This window comes from Leuresthes tenuis, unplaced genomic scaffold, assembly GCF_036924035.1.
Source record: "Leuresthes tenuis unplaced genomic scaffold, fLeuTen1.0.hap1 SCAF_17, whole genome shotgun sequence".
Classification (NCBI taxonomy): domain Eukaryota; kingdom Metazoa; phylum Chordata; class Actinopteri; order Atheriniformes; family Atherinopsidae; genus Leuresthes; species Leuresthes tenuis.
The window spans coordinates 865078-886646 of record NW_027325371.1 but is presented as its reverse complement, the minus strand read 5'-3'; the positions used below and the strand labels follow the sequence as shown (position 1 = coordinate 886646).

Sequence of the window (21569 nt, the reverse complement as noted above, 5' to 3'; positions counted from 1 at the left end):
AGGATCAGGATCAGGATCAGGATCAGGTTCAGGATCAGGATCAGGATCAGGATCAGGATCAGGATCAGAATAAAGTCCGGAACATGCCCTGTTTCTGGATGATGAAGGATTGGGTTCATGGGGTTCTGAGTACAGAGCAAACTCTAAGAGGTTCTGTTTATTATCTGTTTATAGAAGGTTCCTGATGGGCTTTATGAGTCTTTAACTGTTTACTGTGAGATGATTAGTGACGTCACAGACTTCTGAGCACGTGAGCAGACCTGAACATGGCAGCTGATTTATTCCACAAACATATGTCTGTGTTTACTCCTTCTTTATCAGGTCATGTGACGCTTTTTTTGGTCACGTGACCTCATTTGAAGTTAGTTTTTTACATGTTGGCTCAGTAAAATGTTACAGAAGCATCAGACAGGTCGCCCCCCCCCAACATGAGCACATGCAGAGAGTGAGCAGATTGTTCTCCCCCTTCCTCCCCCCTCTCTGATCCTCATTCACCTGAAAGCAAACACACTGAGAAGGGGAGGGGGGGCGGCAGCAGCAGGTAGAGAGGCAGGGAGGGAGGGGGTAGGTGGCGCCTGCGCACTGCTGTCCATCCCCTCCGCATCGTCCCCCCCTCCCCCTCCCTCCCCTGTCTTTTTCTGCAGCATCAGTACCACACTCCCCCCTCCTCCCGTGCCCCCCCTCCCTCCCTCTCTCGGTTTTCCTGCCGGGCTGCTGCTGCTTTGCGCGCTGCGGGGCCACACTGCGACCGCACCGAGGAGGAAGAGGAGAAAGCCGCGGACCGAAAGGGGGGCCAGCCTGAGCCAGAGCGGCGGAGAGGAACCGTTTAAAAGAGCAGAAAAAGCCCCGGAGGAGGTTGTGCACGCGCCGCCGCCGCACGGATAAGAACCACCTCCGAAGAAGAAGCAGCAGCAGCAGCAGAAGGCGGAGACGCGTCACACCGCGCTCTTCCTCCCTCCATCGCTCTGCTCCGCTTTCAGGGGAACCGAAGAAGAGGAGAAAACCGAAGAGGAGCTCAAACAGAAAAAAACTGTCGGGATCTCGAGCGCAAAACGACGAAGGACGCGGTGTTGGAAACCTCCCCCCCTCCCCTCCCGGACCAGGGCAGATTCTCCGTTTTCTAGCAGCCAGCTCGGCGCGGCGACACCATGAAGGACCGTACGGCGGAACTGCGAAGCGTAAGCTCACTTTTCCTCTTTTCACCATCCCTGTCGGCCTCCATGTTTCCACCCCTCCTCTTCCTCCCCCTCTCTTCCTCCTCCTGGGCCGCCGCAGCCTCGCGGCCTCATCGCCGCTCCTCCTGCATCCGGAGGAGCGGCGCGCACGGGAGCGGAGGAGGGGGGAAAAGCTGCTGGAAGCTGGGTTTGTGCTGGCTGCGGTGCCGTGCGGAGGTTCGGTTCCGCGGCCCGGAGCTCTTCATGCTGTGAATACAGAGTGTGTGAGAGTCGCTGCAGAGTTGTGTGAGGATGGAGGCTGAAATGGAGGCGCGGTGTGCGGTGGATGGAGCTGGAGGCGGGCTGGAGGTCACGGCCGCCGCTTGGACCTCTTTATTTTAGGCATTTTCCGCCCCTGGCGTCCCGTTTGAGTGCGTGTCGGCGGCTTTAGACGCAGAGGCCCTGCTCGGTTTTTCCCCCATGCAGGCTGCATGCTTGACAGGGAAACGGCTTAAAACGCACCCATCCGTGCTAATTCTAATTCGGGCCGTGCATGTCCATGCATGCGTGCCCGGGTGATGAGATGGAGAGGAGGATGGAGGAGACTTCACTGTGAAATGAGCCGCGGAACAAAATGCAGTGATTTTTTTCCCCTTGGAGGCCGCATCCTGCAGCTCGTGCACGCCTCCTCCCCACCTGATCAGTCTCGATCAGGCGGGAGAGGATCGATACGCGGCTGTATGGATGAATCGGGATGCAGGTGGAGCGGCGCGCAGGATGCGGCGCGTGTTCTCTGCCGCTCCCCCTGCACGGGTGATAGTGGAGGGGGGGAGGGAGGGAGGGGAGAGGGGGGAGGCCTCACCCTTTTCATGACCGTGTGGCGCGGCGCCGGGTGAGACCGGAGCCTCTGGCGCGTGTGCGTGATGCGGAGCGATGCGGCGTTTCTGTGCACAGCTGATGCTGGCGGTTTGGGCGGATTGTCGGGGCATTTTTGGGGGGGTGTGGGCAGAGGGGAGGGGGTGTCACATCAGCTGGTCAAACTCTGCGGCAGCTCCACGCGCCTCCCGCCGCCGCCGCCTCGCGGGTTCAGCCAGGTTCGCGTCAGACCGAGACGCGCCTGATCGGTCATTTCATTTTCTGCTGCTTTCCCTCAGTCTGTGTGGGGGGGTGGGGTGGGGTGGGGTGGCGGGAGGTTAATCAACAGTATGCGATCAGTAAATCAAATGGTTTGCACGCGCGCGTGGAGCTAATTTGCATGAAAAAAGTGACAGCCTCAGCAGCGCCTGGAGTTTACCGCACTGCTGTCCATCCATTCTATTCTATTCAGCTTTCCATCCTTCTTCTTTCTATTTCTGTCCTCCTTTTCCATCTGTCACCGTCTTCCTCCCTGCTTATTCCCCTCTGACCTCTTTCTTTCCACCATCCACCCTTCACTTCTCCACCTTTTCCTCCCTCCACCAGGCTCCATGCTCCTGCACAAACTTCAACATTTCATCGAAATGTTTATTTTTCATGCTGAATAATCACCTTCTGAGTCATTGTTGGTTCACTTCCAGCTTCCAGGTTCTAATTTTAACCTTCAAACAGGAAGTGAAAGCATGAGACAGCTCAGCTGGATGAAAGTCCTCCAGGAATCAACCTGGAAACATTTTAAGTAACAACACAAAGAAACAAGTTTAATGAGCTGAAAATCCTTCCATCATCTGGACAGACATGATGCTCTGCTGCGTTTTAATGTCAAACGGATGCTTTGAGCCTCTGAGTTCAGGACTCTGCAGCCCTGAAGGCCTTCAGAAGCACATCCAGTGAGCCCTGAAAGCCCGGTTCTTATCAATAAATCCCAGCCTGATTGGAAAGGGAAAGTCCTTCAGACAGGGAACATTCACCAGATCACACTCAGATTGTTCTGCTGTACAAGAAGTTTGCAACTAAAACCACAGAGAATCAGAGGTGGGTTCTGGTCCCACCCGGTTCAGCTGTGTTTCCTGTTTTTATCTTCAGTTACGGCTCCTTATACCGTTCATATATGACACAAAATGGCTTTAAGCTGCACAGCTGAAGACTTTGTTCAGCTGTGAGCTGAAGGAGCATCGATGGTGGTTCATAAGAAGATATTTTACTGAACTCATGGTGGATGAAATGTTGTGACTTCTCCCACAAAATGTTTTAAATATGGACGTATGGAGGCTTTATGCTGTTGAATATATCAAAGTAAAATAACACATTTAACTGCTGTAATGCAGATGTGTCAGAACTTCTTGACGGTTTATGTTCTTCTGTTGAAGCTGCCTTCGATAAAAGTGTCGAAATAAATGGAAAGTGTCTCCACTGAGTAGAGCCGTGGCTCAGCTACAAGTTTGATGTTTAATTAGTGAGTATTTTATGTTTTATGCTAATAATCCTGGAGAAATTTAGCTTAAATGTCTTCACCAAAGGGATAATGAAATAAAACGCTGTATCAGTGAGGCCGTTAGCTAACAGCGACGCCGTTAGCTCATGCAGCTAACAGCGAGGCCGTTAGCTAACAGTGAGGCCGTTAGCTCATGCAGCTAACAGTGAGGCCGTTAGCTCATACAGCTAACAGCGAGGCCGTTAGCTAACAGTGAGGCCGTTAGCTCATACAGCTAACAGTGACGCTGTTAGCTAACAGTGAGGCCGTTAGCTCATGCAGCTAACAGTGAGGCCGTTAGCTCATGCAGCTAACAGTGAGGCCGTTAGCTAACAGTGAAGCCGTTAGCTAACAGTGAAGCCGTTAGCTCATGCAGCTAACAGTGATGCCGTTAGCTCATACAGCTAACAGTGAGGCCGTTAGCTCATGCAGCTAACAGTGAGACCGTTAGCTCATGCAGCTAACAGTGAGACCGTTAGCTCATGCAGCTAACAGGAAGTATTTATATGGAAATTTAGAGAAAATGAATCAAAAAAATTTAACAAGAGAAGATGTTTTGGTTCAAATCTTTGATGAAGATTCAGAGGGTGAGAATTTCCCTCAGTGACGGGTCAGAGAGGGCGGGGCTTTCAACAGGTAAACCAGGTGGTGACGGGGGAAAGGTGGAGGTAGATGGGGTAGGGGGGGGGGGTCTGAATGGAAACCAGTGTGTCAGCAGTAATGAGGACTGGGTTTCTGTGAATACTGATGAAGTGAAGCAGGTTCCTCCTCCTGACTGATTATTTCTGGACTCTGAGAACAGATGAAACTAACAGATATGAACACCAGTTCTCTGCCACTCAAACACTGAAGAATCAGGATCTGATTAAAGACTTTTCACTGATTTTCTGTTGTGGATAACTGAAACTGAACTGAAATTAGAGCTCTGGCAGTCAGTCAGACTCATTGAAGGTGTTGAACTCTGTGATGATGTCATCGGGTAGAGACCACAGTTTGGTTTTCATTTGTTGAGTCTGAGAGCGAGATGCTGCATTAACTGAGCTAAAACTGGAGTTTTCAGTCTTCTCAGCCTCCATTTTTCCTTTCATTCCTTATTTCACGTTTCAGTCATTCTTTCATTTATCTTTTTTCTGCATCCTTCTATCAGTTTATCGTCATCCCTTCTTATTTCCTTCTGTACATCTTGGGAATCAGAGGGATTGTCCAGGCTTCTTCTTCTTTGTTTCCTGTTGATTAGATTTCCCCATTCCTCCGCTCTGCAGCCTTTCTTTTCCTCTTTTTATCACCACTGATTCACTCTTGTCTTGTCGGCCATGTTGGATCAGCACAGCAGTAGAATCCGGCTCACGTAACCCTGCTGGTAACCGAAGCTGCTGCATCACGAGGCACATCTGTAGTAATAATTACCTTTAATGTAACTGTCCGCATCAGAGTGATGATGCCTCCTCCTTCTCTGCTGAGCAGCTGACGGCGTGCAGACCTCAGCTGCTTTTACTTTGCAGCTGTTGTGACGCTTGAGGTGAGCTGAAGCCTTCAGGCTGCAGAGCAGAAACAGGAGGACAAATGAAGATTTTTACAGACTGAAATCAGAAACTCCTGCATCTGTTTTCAGCTCAGACAACACGAGTAACAGCATAATATATGCTGTTTATCTAAAAATGATCAGAATAAATCAATAAATTTCACCTTAAACTTACAGCAGCTAAACAGCTAAAGCTAAAAAGTGAAACTGTGGATGCTGCACAAAGAGAGAAAAAACTGAAATAAATGTCTGGTTAAAAACAAGCAAAACAAACAGGATGCTTTCTTTATGCTTACATGAAGATTTGAGCTGTTAAAAACCTTTAGAGGGAGTTTAAAATCAACTGTTAATGTCAGTTATATTTCTGTAGCATGTTAAAAAGCAACCGAAGTTCTGCATCATTCGGACTGCAGGCGATGGAGAGACGAGCAAAACGTGGAGAACTGCAGCTGAGAGGTGCTGAAGGCACCAAGAAGAAGGTTTTTTTTGAGGAAGAATAAGATTTAGCTTTGGTGGTTCGATGTAACTAATACAAACTGGTTTGCTTCTTTAGTTTAAAAGAACTTTCTAAAAACACAGAGATTTCTAACAGTTGGAGAACAATGAGAAGCATGAAGGGGGAGAACATGTGGACAGTTAAACAGATGGGAAATAAATCAGGATGAAAGCAAATATACTTCCTGAAAATCAGCAGAAATAATAAAAACCCAAAATGGACCCTTGAGGTACACCACAACAATCAGGGAAAAAGATTTAAACCACGACACAACTGTGTGTTTCGGACCAGCAACATGATCCAGTTTGGTCTAAAATAACTCAAACTGCAGAGAAACTATGAAAAAAAGGCCGTTAAAAACTATTAAAGGTGCTGAAAACAGACTGGAGCTCTTCCCAAACGCCACGAGTATCTAAAAAGGTCCGGAGTTCATTAAGAACAACTTTTATAAAGAATCTGGGCATAAATATATTGATCTATAGTTACAAAGATACAGTTTTTTCTTCTTCAGCAGCCTGATGTTAATGAAGCATTCAATGACATCATTAAACACTACATCCAGTAATGTGAAGAGTCTCCAGATCGGGTCTAAAAATCAGATCCGATCAGATCTGTTCTGTTAAATCACAGAACCGACTCAGAACTATCAGCCTCCTCGTGTTCATCTCCACCTACAGCTTCACATCATGCTACATTCACTGAGCCTCAGAGGTGTATCAGTGAGGCCGTTAGCTAACAGTGAGGCCGTTAGCTCATGCAGCTAACAGTGACGCTGTTAGCTAACAGTGAGGCCGTTAGCTAACAGTGAGGCCGTTAGCTCATGCAGCTAACAGTGAGGCCGTTAGCTCATGCAGCTAACAGTGACGCTGTTAGCTAACAGTGAGGCCGTTAGCTCATGCAGCTAACAATGAGGCCGTTAGCTCATGCAGCTAACAGTGACGCTGTTAGCTAACAGTGAGGCCGTTAGCTCATGCAGCTAACAATGAGGCCGTTAGCTCATGCAGCTAACAGTGATGCCGTTAGCTCATACAGCTAACAGTGAGGCCGTTAGCTCATGCAGCTAACAGTGAGACCGTTAGCTCATGCAGCTAACAGTGAGACGTTAGCTCATGCAGCTAACAATGAGGCCGTTAGCTCATGCAGCTAACAATGAGGCCGTTAGCTCATGCAGCTAACAATGAGGCCGTTAGCTCATGCAGCTCATACATTCACTGAGCCTCAGAGGTGGGAAATATGAGTTATTTGGCTCTTTGTTTTGCTGTTAGCAACAAATTCTCATCAGCACTGACACATGAAAACTAATGAAAGAGTTTATAGTTACTTAGTTCTCGTTGGCTCAGGTTAAGTCAAAATATTATCATTCCTGATGGAAATGCAGTCATTTCTAGATGCTCTGAGTGGCTTTAAACCCCTTCACATTTGCACATAGTTGAATTGAGGGTGTGTTGCTGACAGCGAAACATCTGATGGAGCAGAAAACTCAATGTGAATACATCTGGTTCTTTGAGTCGGATCGTTCAGGTCTTAGAGATAAAATAATCTGTCCAGGCTGAGACGCCGAGGATATTCGAGGACATTCGGAGACACTACTACTGAAAAGAAAAAGTGCTGTATCACTCCCCGAGCTGCTGTAACTAAATGTGTCATCATCTCACACGTTTACGCCGCAGCTTCAGGCGTCTTTGGTGATGTTTGCAGCTCCTAACAGGAGGTCTGAGAACCGCAGCGACACGAGAGAAACGTTTCGGAGAGACAAATCCTTCCTGATTCTCTGTTAAATCATGTATTAGACATGAACATTTGTGGAAGCTGCTTATTAATGATGCGTTCAGTGGTTGTGCAGCTGTTTGCTGTTGCCAACATTCTCAAAAAGCTGGATTCATAGCGAATGGAGCAACAGATGGATCGTGTGTGTGAGTGTTTGCGTATCCTGTTTCAGTCTCATTGATTATAACAGAAGATGGGAGGAAGGCGGGGCCTGAGTGGGGGTCTGTGGTGATGTCATGATGTCGTGTTTTTACACATTGACTTTAATTTCCTGTAGAACGAAACGGGACTTTGACCTCAGTAAAATATAATGAGTTACCTGCTGTCCTCATAAGCCGGCCGGTCCCCACAATGGTTCTGTTTAAACATGTCCCCATAACGGTTCTTTTTACACATGTCCCCATAACGGTTCTGTTTGAACATGTCCCCATAAGGATTCTATTTACACATGTCCCCATAACGGTTCTTTTTACACATGTCCCCATAACTGTTCTTTTTACACATGTCCCCATAACGGTTCTATTTGCACATGTCCCCATAAGGATTCTTTTTACACATGTCCCCATAACGGTTCTTTTTGAACATGTCCCCATAATGGTTCTTTTTACACATGTCCCCATAACGGTTCTTTTTGAACATGTCCCCATAATGGTTCTTTTTACACATGTCCCCATAACTGTTCTGTTTAAACATGTCCCCATAATGGTTCTTTTTACACATGTCCCCATAACGGTTCTTTTTACACATGTCCCCATAACGGTTCTTTTTGAACATGTCCCCATAACGGTTCTTTTTGAACATGTCCCCATAACGGTTCTATTTGCACATGTCCCCATAACGGTTCTTTTTACACATGTCCCCATAACTGTTCTGTTTGAACATGTCCCCATAATGGTTCTTTTTACACATGTCCCCATAACGGTTCATTTTACACATGTCCCCATAACGGTTCTTTTTACACATGTCCCCATGACGGTTCTTTTTAAACATGTCCCCATAACGGTTCTTTTTACACATGTCCCCATAACGGTTCTGTTTGAACATGTCCCCATAACGGTTCTTTTTACACATGTCCCCATAACGGTTCTTTTTACACATGTCCCCATAACGGTTCTTTTTACACATGTCCCCATAACGGTTCTGTTTGAACATGTCCCCATAACGGTTCTATTTGAACATGTCCCCATAACGGTTCTTTTTACACATGTCCCCATAACGGTTCTATTTGAACATGTCCCCATAACGGTTCATTTTACACATGTCCCCATAACGGTTCTTTTTACACATGTCCCCACAACGGTTCTGTTTGAACATGTCCCCATAACGGTTCTTTTTACACATGTCCCCATAACGGTTCTATTTGAACATGTCCCCATAACGGTTCTTTTTACACATGTCCCCATAACGGTTCTGTTTGAACATGTCCCCATAACGGTTCTTTTTACACATGTCCCCATAACGGTTCTGTTTGAACATGTCCCCACAACGGTTCTTTTTACACATGTCCCCATAACGGTTCTGTTTGAACATGTCCCCATAACGGTTCTGTTTGAACATGTCCCCATAACGGTTCTTTTTACACATGTCCCCATAACGGTTCTTTTTACACATGTCCCCATAACGGTTCTGTTTGAACATGTCCCCATAACGGTTCTGTTTGAACATGTCCCCATAACGGTTCTTTTTACACATGTCCCCATAACGGTTCTTTTTAAACATGTCCCCACAACGGTTCTATTTGCACATGTCCCCATAACGGTTCTGTTTGAACATGTCTCCATAACGGTTCATTTTACACATGTCCCCATAACGGTTCTGTTTGAACATGTCCCCATAACGGTTCTATTTGAACATGTCCCCATAACGGTTCATTTTACACATGACCCCATAACGGTTCTTTTTACACATGTCCCCATAACGGTTCTGTTTGAACATGTCTCCATAACGGTTCATTTTACACATGTCCCCATAACGGTTCTTTTTACACATGTCCCCATAACGGTTCTTTTTACACATGTCCCCATAACGGTTCATTTTACACATGACCCCATAACGGTTCTTTTTACACATGTCCCCATAACGGTTCTGTTTGAACATGTCCCCATAACGGTTCATTTTACACATGTCCCCATAACGGTTCTTTTTACACATGTCCCCATAACGGTTCTTTTTACACATGTCCCCATAACGGTTCTGTTTGAACATGTCCCCATAACGGTTCTGTTTGTACATGTCCCCATAACGGTTCTTTTTAAACATGTCCCCACAACGGTTCTATTTGCACATGTCCCCACAATGGTTCTTTTTACACATGTCCCCATAACGGTTTTGTTTGAACATGTCTCCATAACGGTTCATTTTACACATGTCCCCATAACGGTTCTGTTTGATCATGTCCCCATAACGGTTCTATTTGAACATGTCCCCATAACGGTTCATTTTACACATGACCCCATAACGGTTCTTTTTACACATGTCCCCATAACGGTTCTGTTTAAACATGTCTCCATAACGGTTCATTTTACACATGTCCCCATAACGGTTCTTTTTACACATGACCCCATAACGGTTCTTTTTACATGTCCCCATAACGGTTCTTTTTACACATGTCCCCATAACGGTTCTGTTTGAACATGTCCCCACAATGGTTCTTTTTACACATGTCCCCATAACGGTTCTATTTGAACATGTCCCCATAACGGTTCATTTTACACATGACCCCATAACGGTTCTTTTTACACATGTCCCCATAACGGTTCTATTTGAACATGTCCCCATAACGGTTCATTTTACACATGTCCCCACAATGGTTCTTTTTACACATGTCCCCATAACGGTTCTGTTTGAACATGTCCCCATAACGGTTCTTTTTACACATGTCCCCATAACGGTTCTGTTTGAACATGTCCCCATAACGGTTCATTTTACACATGACCCCATAACGGTTCTTTTTACACATGTCCCCATAACGGTTCTTTTTACACATGTCCCCATAACGGTTCTGTTTGAACATGTCCCCACAATGGTTCTCTTTGCACATGTCCCCACAACGGTTCTATTTACACATGTCCCCATAACGGTTCTTTTTACACATGTCCCCATAACGGTTCTTTTTATACATGTCCCCACAACGGTTCTTTTTACACATGTCCCCATAACGGTTCTTTTTACACATGTCCCCATAACGGTTCTTTTTACACATGTCCCCATAACGGTTCTGTTTGAACATGTCCCCATAACGGTTCTTTTTACACATGTCCCCATAACGGTTCTTTTTACACATGTCCCCATAACGGTTCTTTTTACACATGTCCCCATAACGGTTCTGTTTGAACATGTCCCCATAACGGTTCTTTTTACACATGTCCCCATAACGGTTCTTTTTATACATGTCCCCACAACGGTTCTTTTTACACATGTCCCCATAACGGTTCTGTTTGAACATGTCCCCATAACGGTTCTTTTTACACATGTCCCCATAACGGTTCTTTTTACACATGTCCCCATAACGGTTCATTTTACACATGTCCCCATAACGGTTCTTTTTACACATGTCTCCATAACGGTTCATTTTACACATGTCCCCATAACGGTTCTGTTTGAACATGTCCCCATAACGGTTCTATTTGAACATGTCCCCATAACGGTTCATTTTACACATGACCCCATAACGGTTCTTTTTACACATGTCCCCATAACGGTTCTATTTGAACATGTCCCCATAACGGTTCATTTTACACATGACCCCATAACGGTTCTTTTTACACATGTCCCCATAACGGTTCTGTTTGAACATGTCCCCATAACGGTTCTTTTTACACATGTCCCCATAACGGTTCTATTTGAACATGTCCCCATAACGGTTCATTTTACACATGACCCCATAACGGTTCTTTTTACACATGTCCCCATAACGGTTCTTTTTGCACATGTCCCCATAACGGTTCTTTTTATACATGTCTCCATAACGGTTCATTTTACACATGTCCCCATAACGGTTCTGTTTGAACATGTCCCCATAACGGTTCTATTTGAACATGTCCCCATAACGGTTCTTTTTACACATGTCCCCATAACGGTTCTATTTGAACATGTCCCCATAACGGTTCTATTTAGACATGTCCCCATAACGGTTCTATTTGAACATGTCCCCATAACGGTTCATTTTACACATGTCCCCACAATGGTTCTTTTTACACATGTCCCCATAACGGTTCTTTTTACACATGTCCCCATAACGGTTCTTTTTACACATGTCCCCATAACGGTTCTATTTGAACATGTCCCCATAACGGTTCTATTTAGACATGTCCCCATAACGGTTCTATTTGAACATGTCCCCATAACGGTTCATTTTACACATGTCCCCACAATGGTTCTTTTTATACATGTCTCCATAACGGTTCATTTTACACATGTCCCCATAACGGTTCTGTTTGAACATGTCCCCATAACGGTTCTTTTTACACATGTCCCCATAACGGTTCTATTTGAACATGTCCCCATAACGGTTCTATTTAGACATGTCCCCATAACGGTTCTATTTGAACATGTCCCCATAACGGTTCATTTTACACATGTCCCCACAATGGTTCTTTTTATACATGTCTCCATAACGGTTCATTTTACACATGTCCCCATAACGGTTCTGTTTGAACATGTCCCCATAACGGTTCTTTTTGAACATGTCCCCATAACGGTTCTTTTTACACATGTCCCCATAACGGTTCTTTTTACACATGTCCCCATAACGGTTCTGTTTGAACATGTCCCCACAACGGTTCTTTTTGAACATGTCCCCATAACGGTTCTTTTTACACATGTCCCCATAACGGTTCTTTTTAAACATGTCCCCATAACGGTTCTTTTTACACATGTCCCCATAACGGTTCTTTTTACACATGTCCCCATAACGGTTCTTTTTACACATGTCCCCATAACGGTTCTTTTTACACATGTCCCCATAACGGTTCTTTTTAAACATGTCCCCATAACGGTTCTGTTTGAACATGTCCCCACAATGCCAGGATGTACACTCACATCCGTCAGAACCATTACATTAAATCCTCTCATTTATTTTCAGTTGGTGCAGGAGCAAATATTTGACTATTTTTTCCCAATTTTTCCATCTCCAAATTATTTTGCTGTCTGTAGTTAACAGATTTGACAGTTTCTGTGTGTTTTTTTTTTTGGTATTTCTGTGTAATCAAAAGATTTCAAGCTCCTGTTACCATCAGTCTGCGTAAAACTGGTTTGAAGGCTGTTTGAGCGCCTTTAACTTGTTTCAGTGCTGGGGGAGGGGAGGCGCTGCAGGAAACACATGACGTGCATAATGGGGGTCCTCACAAAGACACTAAAACAAATATGTGTGTGTGTTTTGTCCTCCTGGCTGCACCATGTGGGTGGGGCTGTGTTTGTTTGACTGTATTTGCTCAAAGAGCACACCTGCAGTCCTGAGTTAGGTAAGGGCACCTTCATGGCAGTGGGCAGACTTTCAAATTTAGACTTCCTGCTGTTACATGCTTCAAATTAAACTTCCACTTGTTTTAAAAAGAATAATTTACATAAAAAGTGACATAGATGAGAATGCGAAAGAACATTTTGTACTGAAAAAACCTGAAACAGACCTTTAACAGGCGAACTCCGCTCACATCTAAAGACGTCACTGAGTTTTAACTCTCAGACCATTATATACGACCACAACTACATTTTTCTGAGATTATTTCCCATCATGCATCTGGTGGAAATTCCTAACAACAATGAAGTCGACCGAAAAGCAGCTTTTAGCCACAGCTGCATTTTTAACTGCAGATGAAACATCGTAGAGATATTCGTGCTGCATCCATAATGGAGTTAGCTGCTCCTCCTTTTGCTCGGTCCAACTGAACCGAACGCCTCATCACCATGGTTACTCTCAGCCACAGCTTCCCCTACTTCCTGTTTGGAAGTGATAACAGCGCACGTGTTGATTGGAAATGCAGAACGAGTCACTGAACGACATAATCTACATAAAACCACATTAAAGACTTTTGATGATATTCAACGCGTTTGATCCTGACGTGAGAAATAAAAACAGTCGGATTGAGGTTTATGACTAATTTACACCAAACGAACAAGATTCCAGGAACGCAATTTCATTCCTCTGGAAACTGTCGAAAACTGTGAAATTGCTTGAAAAATCGTGTAGTTTTTGGCCACGTTAACATGAAAATGTCATGATTTGCAAAGACACAACCAAGAGACACAAAGAACCAACCAAGAGACACAAAGCAGCAACCAAGAGACACAAAGAAACAACCAAGAGACACAAAGACACAACCAAGAGACAAAAAGCAACAACCAAGAGACAAAAAGCAGCAACCAAGAGACACAAAGACACAACCAAGAGACAAAAAGCAGCAACCAAGAGACACAAAGCAGCAACAAAGAGACACAAAGACACAACCAAGAGACACAAAGCAGCAACCAAGAGACAAAAAGCAGCAACAAAGAGACACAAAGACACAACCAAGAGACAAAAAGCAGCAACCAAGAGACACAAAGCAGCAACCAAGAGACACAAAGCAGCAACAAAGAGACACAAAGCAGCAACCAAGAGACAAAAAGCAGCAACCAAGAGACACAAAGACACAACCAAGAGACACAAAGCAGCAACCAAGAGACACAAAGCAGCAACAAATAGACACAAAGCAACAACAAATAGACACAAAGCAGCAACAAATAGACACAAAGACACAACCAAGAGACACAAAGCAGCAACAAATAGACACAAAGACACAACCAAGAGACACAAAGCAGCAACAAATAGACACAAAGACACAACCAAGAGACACAAAGAAGCAACAAATAGACACAAAGCAACAACAAATAGACACAAAGACACAACCAAGAGACACAAAGAAGCAACAAATAGACACAAAGCAGCAACAAATAGTAAAACCAAATATGGAATAAACGTGCACGTGTCAGGACAGAAATTACCTCAGCAGTAGGAATATTGCCAAGTGTTCCCACTGGAAATATTTTCAGCTACAGGCTTGATGCTAATGATAGCTAGCTCATCAGTGTGCCTTCGGCCATCTGCCAGCCAAGTCAAGGGCAAATCAAACACTGCTGGCACACAGGAGGTCACTTTTATACCACTGTGTTACTATCACGTTTCTCTACTGATCTCCATTGTTCTCCAGCTGCTGTTGCTTCTTCATGGTCTGTTTTCTACAGCGCACTTCTTCTTCTTTAGTCGGTTTGTGGCATTTCTGTGGCTGTTAAACTCTGACTCACTTGATGCTTTTCAGCTCTCGAGCTCTCAGTGAAACATATTTGATTCAGATTTGATTATGGTCTGATTTTTTTATTCAAATAAACACACAATTGTGTCTGTTTTTCGCTTAAGATTTCAATAAAAATTTTAAATTCACATCCAGCTTTTAAACTTAAAAAAGTCCCTATTTTTGCTAAGTTTTTAGCTCTAACTATGCAGCGCAGATAGAACAAGTGCATCAAGAAAAAACCTCTCAGGTTTTCTCAAGTCGGCTTATTCGTTGAGAAGGACGCTAGCAGAGAACAGAGGGGAGCTAGCAGAGAACAGAGGGAAGCTAGCAGAGAACAGAGGGGAGCTAGCAGAGAACAGAAGGAAGCTAGGAGAGAACAGAAGGAAGCTAGGAGAGAACAGAAGGAAGCTAGCAGAGAACAGAAGGAAGCTAGCAGAGAACAGAAGGAAGCTAGCGGAGAACAGAAGGAAGCTAGCAGAGAACAGAAGGAAGCTCGGAGAGAACAGAAGGAAGCTAGCAGAGAACAGAAGGAAGCTAGCAGAGAACAGAAGGAAGCTAGCAGAGAACAGAAGGAAGCTAGCAGAGAACAGAAGGAAGCTAGCGGAGAACAGAAGGAAGCTAGCAGAGAACAGAAGGAAGCTAGCAGAGAACAGAGGGGAGCTAGCAGAGAACAGAAGGAAGCTAGTAGAGAACAGAAGGAAGCTAGCAGAGAACAGAAGGAAGCTAGCAGAGAACAGGAGGAAGCTAGCAGAGAACAGAAGGAAGCTAGTAGAGAACAGAACGAAGCTAGCAGAGAACAGAAGGAAGCTAGCAGAGAACAGGAGGAAGCTAGCAGAGAACAGAAGGAAGCTAGTAGAGAATAGAGGATAGCTAGCAGAGAACAGAAGGAAGCTAGTAGAGAACAGAAGGAAGCTAGCAGAGAACAGAAGGAAGCTAGCAGAGAACAGAAGGAAGCTAGTAGAGAACAGAAGGAAGCTAGCAGAAAACTGAAGGAAGCTAGCAGAGAACAGAAGGAAGCTAGTAGAGAATTAAAGGAAGCTAACAGAGGACAGAAGGAAGCTGAAGCAATTTGTGTTTATAGTGTTGGAAAAATGGTGGATGATTTCTATTGAAATGTCACCAGAACTATCCTGTTAACACAAGCACACCATCATCAAATACTCGATTACCTAAATAATCGTTTACTACAGCCCAAGTAATCAGTTCCTATAAAGGGTCCTCATTGTGATATCAGAAGAGAGGCACGTTCTCCTCTGTGCAGTATCTGCTGACAGTCCTGAGCTGATTGGTCAGTCGGATAGTCATGTGATTAATGGCAGAACGTCCATTTAATTGCTTTGCAGTTGTCCCTGGCCTCCTTCATGTGTGTTGTATGTGTGTGTGGTCATGAATTATAGATGTACCCCTCCCCCTCAACAGCTCAGCGAGCAGAACAACCGCAAATATATATTCCTCCTCCTCCTCTTGCTCTTTTCCTGTGAGGTGCGTTTGTTTTCTCCATCTAAACATTAACTCATCCACTCAGCCAATCAGAGAGCCACTTGTTATCAATAATCACGGTCATGTTCTTGCCTCCGACTCTGCGTGGTAACAGACTGACGGGAAACAGGCGAGACAGTGATGTCATGCTGATGTCACAGGATGAGAAACACTTTGTCTCAGCTGAGGATTGAACAGCATATTTTTTTATGTTGTCAGAATGTTGAAGCTTCATCTTGCAGTCATGGATTTTGAATTGGACATATTAAATTCAGTTTATCTATATTTAAAGCACAGCGGCTCTCTGTCTCAGTCCTGTTTAGCAGCTATTAGTTAAAAGTCTGTTTTCAGTACTTTAATATATGCTCCCAGGAACAGAAAGAAGGGATTTTTACATCAACATTAATTGAATTATTTGTTGTTTTATTGTCACTTTTTCTTTGTTCTTGTAGTAACTGAAACTTCAGGCAACATCAATTTTCTATTTTTCGAATCATAAGCCTTCAAATGAAGTCTGTTTCACTGTCAATTGATTCATTTTTTAAGTTTTCAGTGTACTCTTGTTTCATTAAACAGCAAACATATTGATAATTTCTCCCATATGTTACTGTAAAATAATGCTTGTTGAAGGCTGACTTCCCCACGAAAAACATACTCTGCTCCTATTGGTCAGCTTTAGTGGTCTGATCAGGCCCCGCCCACCAATCCACATGAGCGCCGTTAAAATTTAGAATTCAAGCAAACTGTTTTACTTTTATTTTTTGCTAACATCATGAAGCAAAACTTAACACCAGCACCTAAGTGCACATTGGGTAGGTAAAATCAGGTCCAATCAGGTAAAATTAGGTCCAATCAGGTCCAAAGGTAAAATCAGGTAAAATCAGGTGAAATCAGGTAAAAATCAGGTCCAATCAGGTAAAATCAGGTCCAATCAGGTAAAATCAAGTCCAATCAGGTCCAATCAGGTAAAATCAGGTGCAATCAGGTAAAATCAGGTCCAATCAGGTAAAATCAGGTGAAATCAGGTAAAATCAGGTCCAATCAGGTAAAATCAGGTCCAATCAGGTAAAAATCAGGTCCAATCAGGTGAAATCAGGTAAAATCAGGTCCAATCAGGTAAAATCAGGTCCAATCAGGTAAAAATCAGGTCCAATCAGATAAAATCAGGTCCAATCAGGTCCAATCAGGTAAAATCAGGCCCAATCAAAGCTTCAAATAAATAGAAAAACCTACAAAAGTGATTAGAGAAGGTTTCAGGTGCATCATCGTCTCGACAAATGAGGCAGAAAACATTGCTCAGCCTGGTTTGTTTGGCAGAGAAATGGCAGTTCAATAAACCAAACAAAACTCTGATCCCATGTCTCTTAGAACTACACAGAAAAGATTTCTATGCAGGTTTTCCTTTGTCGAAGTACTGCTGAGCTTTCCAATGACACGCTGTGTGTTGATCAGACCATTCAATTACTCACTGAGGGATGTCTAACCATGCATTGTCAAGATCAGTGTCGGGATCCTGTCATTTCTCTGCTGCTATTGTCCAACAACAGCATCTACTGTCTGATTTACTGATAAGGATTTACCATCCCACAGAGAGGCTGAGAGGGATGACTTTGGTCACATGATCAGAGCCGTGGTCAAAGACACCAACGAGGCTGCATTTCACTGACAGATGTGAGTCAGACTGTTGATCAAAGTAAAGAAGGAAGTCAAACAGGAACCAGCAGATGGATTTTTACTGTGATATAAAGGACTAAAAATACTGGGATTCTCTTATATTGAATGTATTGTTGGAAGAAAGCTAAGCAACAAAACATTTATGGAAATAACATGGGTTGGTGTTATTAATATCTTGGTTAGATAATTGTTAAAAACTGTTAGAAAAGAACAGAAATAGAAAAATACTTCATTCATCCCCCAGTGGGGGAAATTCAAATAAAGAAATTATTAGACTCATTCAATTCAATTCAATAATACTGATAATTCCAGAAGGGAAATTGTATGATTTATTGATTATTATCAAAGATTATATTATACTTATCAGAATAAAAATCCAGTATAATATAAATTAATTTAATGACAAACATGTAGAAAGCTGAAGTGCAGCAGAGAGGAAGATAGAAACCTTCAGAGGTCTCCATCAGTGGGTTGGGCTGCTGTTTCTGTAGCTTAGCAACAACTCAGCTGATGATGTCACACACAGCGTCAGCAGGTAACTCAGGTGAAATTTATCTACCATTGATCTCACTTTTCCCATGACTATCAAGAAAAGAAATGGCTTAAACTTCCTCGTCATTGTTCTCCATTTTGTTCTTGCTGTGAATCTTAGACGCCTCCTCTTCAATTCATCCGGATTTCAGGTCATATTCCAGGAAGTTTTCTGGCTTTTAAAGCTCAGTCAGTCTCTGCCACATGCAAACACTTCTCTTATCTCCAGAACTTGTGCAGCAGCCATTCAACAGAAAATCTCTTGAAAATTGTATCTGATTCCTTTTGCACCCGATGTTTCTTAATCAGATTTCTATGAATTCACAGAAAACTTGGTGTATTCACAGGAGAATCTGTTAGCTTTAGCTGTGTTTCTGGTGCTTTTTAACCTGTTTCATTATGCTTGCTTACATTTGAGTTTTTTCATAAGACACGAACACTTCTGTCACTTTTATAGGAAAGTAAAAAGTCGTGTTTTCTGTTCCTAAACTACATGTTAGAGGTGGTTTAGGAAGGTTCACATCCACTAATCTTAGATAAAACCGTTAAAGGGTTAAAACAGGTGATGAGAAAAACAACAGCAAGCTAAAGAAAACAATCATTCATCACTTATATTTAAATTCTGATGACACCCCGGAGCTGTTCTGTGGTTATTTGGCTCCGCCCACTTTGCAGTAAGTCAGCCAATGAGATGGTTTCCACACATCTGAGAAGAGTGTCTGAATATTAAGTTTATTGTGACTGTAATCTCAGCTTTTTAGCTCATGTTTAGTTGTTTTTGGAGCAGTTCTGCTCTGTTTCTCAGTGGTTGGCTCAACGGCACTCAGGCAGCTGTTATTGCTGCTTTACATCCACTGGAGGAGAGCAGCATAAATAGTCCTGAGCAAAAGTGATTACAGCAGTTATTGGATTGAATTAAGGCATTAGAAGGTTGCTGGAAACTGAACAAAGAAGGACTTTCTCTGCCTCCCATCCCTCAGCCACAGTCTTTCCACTAAATAGGTTTCGTTTGCGTGTCAACATCATTATTAGAGCTACAGAAGAAGAATGAACCATCTGGTGACTGATGTCATGCAAAAGTCTGGAATAAAGACAAAGGTTAAAGTTCTCAGGTCTGTTGATGTGGATTTAGTCGTGACTTGGTAATGTTTTCGACACTGGAGACTTTTTCATCTTAAATGACCTGCTTTGAACTTTAAATGGCTCCATTTTTAAGTTGGACTCATGTGATTAGATTTGATTTGGTCGATTTTGGACGATTTCTTTACGTAGAATTCTTGTGAATTTGTCTTGGAAAAACTTCAGAAACTTGTTTCCAAAGCTAAAATGTGTTTAATGTCCATGTTAAAGCTCAGTTCTTACTGTTCTCTCTCAGACTGGACAGACCGGACCCGATGGTTCTGGTTTTTAAATGTGGACATGATAAAGTTTTAGTTGGTCAGGTTGGATTCAGGGGCCTTAAATACCATCAATGGTATTTTTCACATTTTTCAAGGATGTCATACATCTGGTCACATAAACTCCACGACTCACCTTCACATTCCAGCAAAGCTTGAAATTCTGATGCAAAATAAACTCCGGATATGACCCAGACTGCTTTACAGCAACCTGAGCAACTTCTGATTTGGACGTTACTTTTGGCTCCTTGTTGTGTTTCGATCTCAGAGTCAAAGCTCTGCCTTTTAGGAGATGAGGATTATGGGTAATGTTTCAGAAGCAGGAAGGAATGTGAAATATCTGGGAATCAGGACGGATCACTGCATGAATGCACTGAGGTACCCTGTGACACACTGCACCTGTGACATCACGCTGCACCTCTGACATCACACTGCACCTCTGACATCACACTGCACCTCTGACATCACACTGCACCTCTGACATCACACTGCACCTCTGACATCACACTGCACCTCTGACATCACACTGCACCTCTGACCTGACACTGCACCTCTGATGTCACACTGCACCTGTGATGTCACACTGCACCTCTGACATCACGCTACACCTCTGACATCACACTGCACCTCTGACATCACACTGCACCTCTGACATCACACTGCACCTCTGACCTGACACTGCACCTGTGACATCACACTGCACCTGTGACATCACACTGCACCTGTGACATCACACTGCACCTCTGACATCACACTGCACCTCTGACACACTGCACCTCTGACATCACACTGCACCTCTGACATCACACTACACCTCTGATGTCACACTGCACCTCTGACATCACACTGCACCTGTGACATCACACTGCACCTCTGACATCACACTGCACCTCTGACATCACACTGCACCTCTGACGTCACACTGCACAACAGAGAGGATTCTGGGTCGTTTCAGTGCCTCAGACGTATTTTTTCTCTGTTCACACACAATCAACTGAAGAATCATCTGTGTCACACGAGAGAAAAACTAGATTTAGGTCACTGTCACTGAACATTCGTAGTAAACTACGACGACTCTCTGGGGGACAAGAAGTGGAATCAGGACATTTTAGGAAGACAGGAAATTGATCCTGAAGGACATTCGACTCCTACAGAACTTCCTGCTTCATTCACAGAAAACTGAACATTTCATATTGAACAGATTCTGCCTCCAATAATTCCCATTCAAACTACTGGTTCATCTGAATAATGATGATGATGATTGTACTGATGACATCACTTCATCCTCTCAAAGACGGAGAAATGAACAGAACAGAAAGCAGGTGACCCGGTTTGTGAGGTGTGATGTTTGTGCAGGTGAGCGAATCAAACACCAGCATCATCTGCATGAAATGAACACCTTTAAAGGCTGAACTTCATGCTTTTCCATGTTCTCTGATTTATCTAAAGTGGTAAAATAGCACCAGAACAATGATGGCTGTGAGGGCAGACTGAGGCTGAAAGTTCAGGCTGTTCCAACACTAGAAGGACAAGAGTCTGAACCCCGAGCTGAGACTGTTTCAGATGTTTGTTTTGGAATCAGACGTACGAACAGATTTTAGGACAAACATCACTGAGTGAAAAGGCGGCTAACGGTAGTTTGTGTTCATAAATTCATCCACAAGACAACTGAACGTTGCCAGTTGTTTTATGTCTCTTGGCAGTTTTTTTGTGTGTTTTGGCAGTTTTTTGTGTCTCTTGGTAGTTTTTTTGTGTCTCTTGGTAGTTTTTTGTGTCTCTTGGCAGTTTTTTTGTGTCTCTTGGCAGTTTTTTGTGTCTCTTGGTAGTTTTTGTGTCTCTTGGCAGTTTTTTTGTGTCTCTTGGCAGTTTTTTGTGTCTCTTGGTAGTTT

At 43.6% G+C, this 21569-nt stretch overlaps 1 protein-coding gene across 1 annotated transcript in view; it reads left to right on the top strand.

Annotated features, from left to right (window-relative positions):
- The first annotated feature begins 657 nt into the window (after positions 1-657).
- The window catches only part of LOC140272708 (syntaxin-1B), a 69626-nt gene continuing 48714 nt past the window's right edge, over positions 658-21569 (top strand). Inside the window, exon 1 of the mRNA XM_072368113.1 lies at positions 658-1178. Within this exon, the coding sequence (XP_072224214.1) occupies positions 1149-1178 (30 nt within the window). The 5' untranslated portion in view covers positions 658-1148. The remainder of the gene's footprint in view (positions 1179-21569) is intronic.